This window comes from Dipodomys ordii, unplaced genomic scaffold (assembly GCF_000151885.1).
Source record: "Dipodomys ordii isolate 6190 unplaced genomic scaffold, Dord_2.0 Scaffold34, whole genome shotgun sequence".
Taxonomy (NCBI): Eukaryota; Metazoa; Chordata; class Mammalia; order Rodentia; family Heteromyidae; genus Dipodomys; species Dipodomys ordii.
Genome location: NW_012267250.1, coordinates 9,953,885 through 9,958,732, shown reverse-complemented (window position 1 = coordinate 9,958,732; position 4,848 = coordinate 9,953,885). Strand labels below are relative to the sequence as shown.

The following is a 4,848-nucleotide window of genomic DNA, read 5'->3' as shown; positions in this document are numbered from 1 at the left end:
GAGGAAAATCTCTTCCAGGGATGGATTCTGGGAATGAAAGTAAGCTATAGAGATGTCACTGGAAGAAAATGTGGAATCATTCCTATTCAAGAGAGAAAGCTTGTTCCACATTCAAAAGCCTGGGTCTTCCCTGGGCCTGGTCGACTGACTCACATCCACGACTCACTGGTAGGGAGGATATTAGACCATTTACAAACCTTTAAGTGAAGTTGACCCAAGGCATAACACACCCAAGAGAGATCAATAGTTGAACCAGGATGAATACAACCAGTTGCAATGCTGAGAGTTAAGACATAGGTTTTAAGAATCAACACTTCCAACAGATTTCCCAAACCCTCATGCCTATCTTTAGGCACGGGTGGTTCACATATATAATCCTAGCTACTCAGGAGGCTGAGATTCCAGGGATTGCTATTTGAAGCTAGTGTGGGTAGAAATGTCTGAGAGAGACTCCAATTTTAACTACAAAAAAAACTGGGCTAGAAGTTTGGCTTAAGAGGTAGCGTACTAGCTGAACAAGCATGAGGCTCTGAGTGTTATCCCTAATTCTGGTATATTCTCTCTCTCTGTCTCTCTCTCTCTGTCTCTCTCTCTGTCTCTCTCTCTTTCTCTCGGAACAGTGTTTCGTGCATGTAATCTAGCTAGTTGGAAAGCTGAAATCAGGATGATCAAGAGTCAAGACCAGAGGTTGGAGGCATGTGGCTTGGTTGGTAGAACACTAGCAAATGAGAAAAAGGTATTAAGAGCTGAGTTTGAGTCCTAGTCTCAGACCAAAAGAAAAGAATCAAGATCAGTTTGAGCAAAACGTTTGCCAGACGCCTTTTCAAATGATAGTTGGGAGAGGTGAAGTATCCTTGTCATTTCCAGGAAAGACTGAGCTGAGATCAGAAGGATCATGGTGCCAAGACCACACTAGGCAAAAAGTTAAAAAATCAAACAAAACTGAGCATAATGGCATGTACCTATCATTCTAGATATGGTATTATAGTCCAGATATGGGTTGAAGGTGTGTGTGTGTGTGTGTGTGTGTGTGTGTGTGTGTGTGTGTGCATAAGATAGATAGAGAGAGACAGAGAGAGAGACAGAGAGAGAGAGAGAGACCCTATCTCAAAAGAACCAGTGTGAAAAGAGCTGGGGCATGGCTTAGCCATGGGGTATCTGCTTAGCAAGTGCAAGACCCTGCGTTCAAACCTCAGTACCTCATAAAATAAACAAAACCAGTCTGAGCTCTCCCTTCCTGTGAAAATTTTCATGGCCCTTCACCCTGACTGCCATCTCCAGAAACCTCAATTGCATTGCTAAATTACTTCTATTCCACGGGCTTTCTGTGCCACTCACCAGATCCCCACTTAAGTGATGTTCTTACAATACATGATTTAACCTTTCAGGTGCAATAATCCTTTCTTCCTAAATGTGACCTTAAATCTTCCCAAATAATCAAGGGTTATTTTTAAATTTTTTTTATCTTTTATGCACTTCTCTCTCAGTCCCTCTCCATAATGCCATTTCAAAGAAGAAAGCAAAAGCTATATTAGTTAATAAAATAAACATTATTCAAGCATAAGCAAACAGACACTGTCCTTTTTTGAAAAGGACCTTGGAGGTATTTTATGGCAATTTATGAATTTCGTGTGTCAAAGGTGTAGCTGCTAAATGCTATAAAGTCTTTGCCATCAGTTCTGCCATTCATCCACCTGGTGATATGGCCAATAAAATTTGATTTTTACAGCCTAGCCATACTGTTACCTAAATTACATTTGACCAATTACTGAAGTCACCAAACGTGCAGCACAGAATATATACTGTGTAGAAAATTCATCTGTGGGCCCCCTGGCACTCTCAGTAATCTGACAGAAGTGTTTCAGTCATCTGGCAGTGTTTAATATTAGGAACATTTGTTTAATGCTAGTCACTAATTAAATTTATGTTCTTCCACCAACTGTTAGTTGGTTGGAGAAACCCAATGCCACATTTTTTAACAAATACTTTAAAAGCATGTCATTTCCAAATACAACCAGTTGGAGGTTGAAAAGAGTGTTTTCTGGAATTTTAGATGCTGGACTGACAGTGGGAGATGGGGAAAGCATGTTGGACGGCCATAGACGGACTGGAAATAAGTCATTATTGCTATGTGAACTACTTCAAGAAGCACAAACTATTTGAAGCACAAACTGAACCTTGAAAAAACCTTTAAAAATTAAGCTAGCCTCTAGAAGTTCTTCCAGGAACTTCCCAAACAACTTCCACTTGAAGAGGCTGAAGAAGAAAGACAGTATTAAAATTAACTACACCAGAAGAAAGTTCAGGAAAACATTCAAAAGTCAGATGCTTGTGTTTGTGAGAACATTTAAAACTAATTTAGTAACTCTTAACAGCTATTATGATTGCTGTTGAATTGGAACCTCTTTCTATTACCAATTCTAGATGTAACAGCTTTGCAACTCAATGACTAATAACTCTTAAATTAGCCAAAAGGTTAAAATTTTTTTCATTATATGACATTGTGAAATTCTAATTCTGAATACTCTTATAGGAGAGAGAGAGAGAGAGAGAGAGAGACAGAGACAGAGAGAGAGAGAGAGAGAGAGGGAGAGAGAGAGGGAGCACTTTCTTTCAGCTTTATTCCTGTCAGGAATTTAGAGATCTCTTGAGAGACAAACAGAACACAGGATTTGGGCGTAGGGGATAAAGAAGAAAACTTCTCAAACACTGAAAAGGGGGACATTTTTAAGTGGTGACTTAAAAGGAGTGGATATTTTAAAATATAGTAGATACATCTGTTTGGCTTAAATAAAAATTATGTGAATATTAAAAAGATGGCAATAGGCATTACTTTAAAGAAGGAAAACATACTTGTACACACATGATTACCCTCTTGAATTGAGCCATTTAATAAGTCAGAGTTGTTTTAAAAAATCTGAAAAAACAATTTACATAAAAAAGTCATGACCCTTGGACTATGATGAGTTGAAATATATATATATATATACTTCTGCTTTCCCCCTTCTAGATCATCCTACCTCATCCTTTTATCCTGGCTTCTCCTGTACAAACACATGTACTTACTAAGTCCCTCTAACTGGGTTCCTGGAGTCATGACAAATGAAATCAGAGAGTCTACAGTAGATTCTCTGAACCGCATTGAGATCTATAACAACTGAGCAGAATAATTTGAGTTTGGATAATCTACAAACTGGGGATTGCTGGGGAAACAGAAGCCAATAGCATCAGGGAAATGGTCTAGCTCAGAGGGAGGCTATGCTGGATGTTCTACCTAAGATTATCTCTACCCAGGTCTATTAGGGATTCCACAAGGATCTATCATCCTATATATATATATATATATATATATATATATATATATATATATATATATATATATGGCAGCCACTCCCAGAGAAGGAGCAGCATAAGGGTGGGGGGCTGTGTAAACCTCTGTATATAGAAGAGTTCTGATTGTGAAGAACCTCTGGTATAATCCAATCTCTTTAACAAAAGGATGAGAAATGAAGATGTGAGAGAAGCTGTCTGGACTTGCTCCTCATCAGTTACTGCAACCATGCAAGGTTTCCCAAACTGAGATGTGGTATCTTTGTTGCCCCAGGCCTTTGGTGTAGAGTGACATGTGACAAGCCAGCTAGATAGAGATGTAGATGAAGATATGTGTGCACACATACACATTTTGTGGGCATTGTGTAAATTTGATTACAAGTATGAGTGTAAATATGTATATATGAAGAAAGTTCTATCATGTATCCATCTACCCATCCATCATCATCCAGTCACCCACCATCCATCTATCCACATTATGGTGCCCAAGTGATTATAATTTGAGCATTTTTACAGCACCTTATAAAAGAGTTAGTTTTTTAAAAAAAATAATCATTCATATAGCCTAAGCTCTTTAAGGAAAAACATGAATGCTTCCCGTCCAATTTCAAGGTTGACCAGGCGACTTCAGACTATATCAAACAACAAATTCTAAATAATAATCTTTTACCCATGGTGAATGGAGGCTGGCAAGAAGGCTACGCTGCAATCAGGTCAGGGATGGGAGGGGTGCTGTAGCACATGGGGTTGTGAAAATGAGCCCCGTTCTCCATCACTGCTCTTCACAAGAACTGAAAAACAACGGTTCAGATGCACAAGTTTCACATAGGAACAAAGACTTACCAAACTCATCGCATATACTCTCATTTTCTATTAGAGTGGGGTGATCAAAGGTGTCTCGACAGTACAGGATCTGGGGGTTCCTGCTGACCACGGCGATACCCCCCAGGGCCAAGGCGAACTGGTCCGTTAAAATGGAAGATGGCTTATCTTGGATGCGCTTCAGCATAGAGCGGTACCGGCAGTATTGAGGGTAGCTGAGAACGATCACGTTCGTTTCCTCCTCGTCCTCCCCTAGAAAAATGAGAAAACACTTTCATTGCCTTCTTCCCTCCAACAAAGACAGTATCAGTGAAAATATTTCTAGCCGTCTTTCTTCCTTTCCCTTATTTCCTTCCTTCCCTCCCTCTCTTTTCTTTTCTCTCTTCTTTATCTTTTTTCTTTCTTTCTTTTTTTTTTGGGGGGGGGGTCCGGTCATGGGGCCTGAACTCCAGGCCTAGTCTCTGTCCCTCAGCTCTTCAACTCAAGGCTAGCGCTCTACCAGCGCCACTTCTGGCTTTTTTCTTTTTTTTGGTTATGTGGTCTGAGGAATCGAACCCAGGGCCTCATGCATGTAAGGCAAGTGCTCTACCACTGAGCCACCTTCCCAGCCCCTCTTTCTTTCTTTCTTTCTTTCTTTCTTTCTTTCTTTCTTTCTTTCTTTCTTTCTTTCTTTCTTTCTTTCTTTCTTTCTTTCTT

At 39.7% G+C, this 4,848-nt stretch overlaps 1 protein-coding gene across 1 annotated transcript in view; it reads right to left on the bottom strand.

The window, feature by feature from the left end:
* Positions 1-4,848, bottom strand: part of Arid5b (AT rich interactive domain 5B (MRF1-like)) — a 182,275-nt gene that overhangs the window by 89,027 nt on the left and 88,400 nt on the right. Inside the window, exon 4 of the mRNA XM_013017164.1 lies at positions 4,174-4,404. Within this exon, the coding sequence (XP_012872618.1) occupies positions 4,174-4,404 (231 nt within the window). The remainder of the gene's footprint in view (positions 1-4,173; positions 4,405-4,848) is intronic.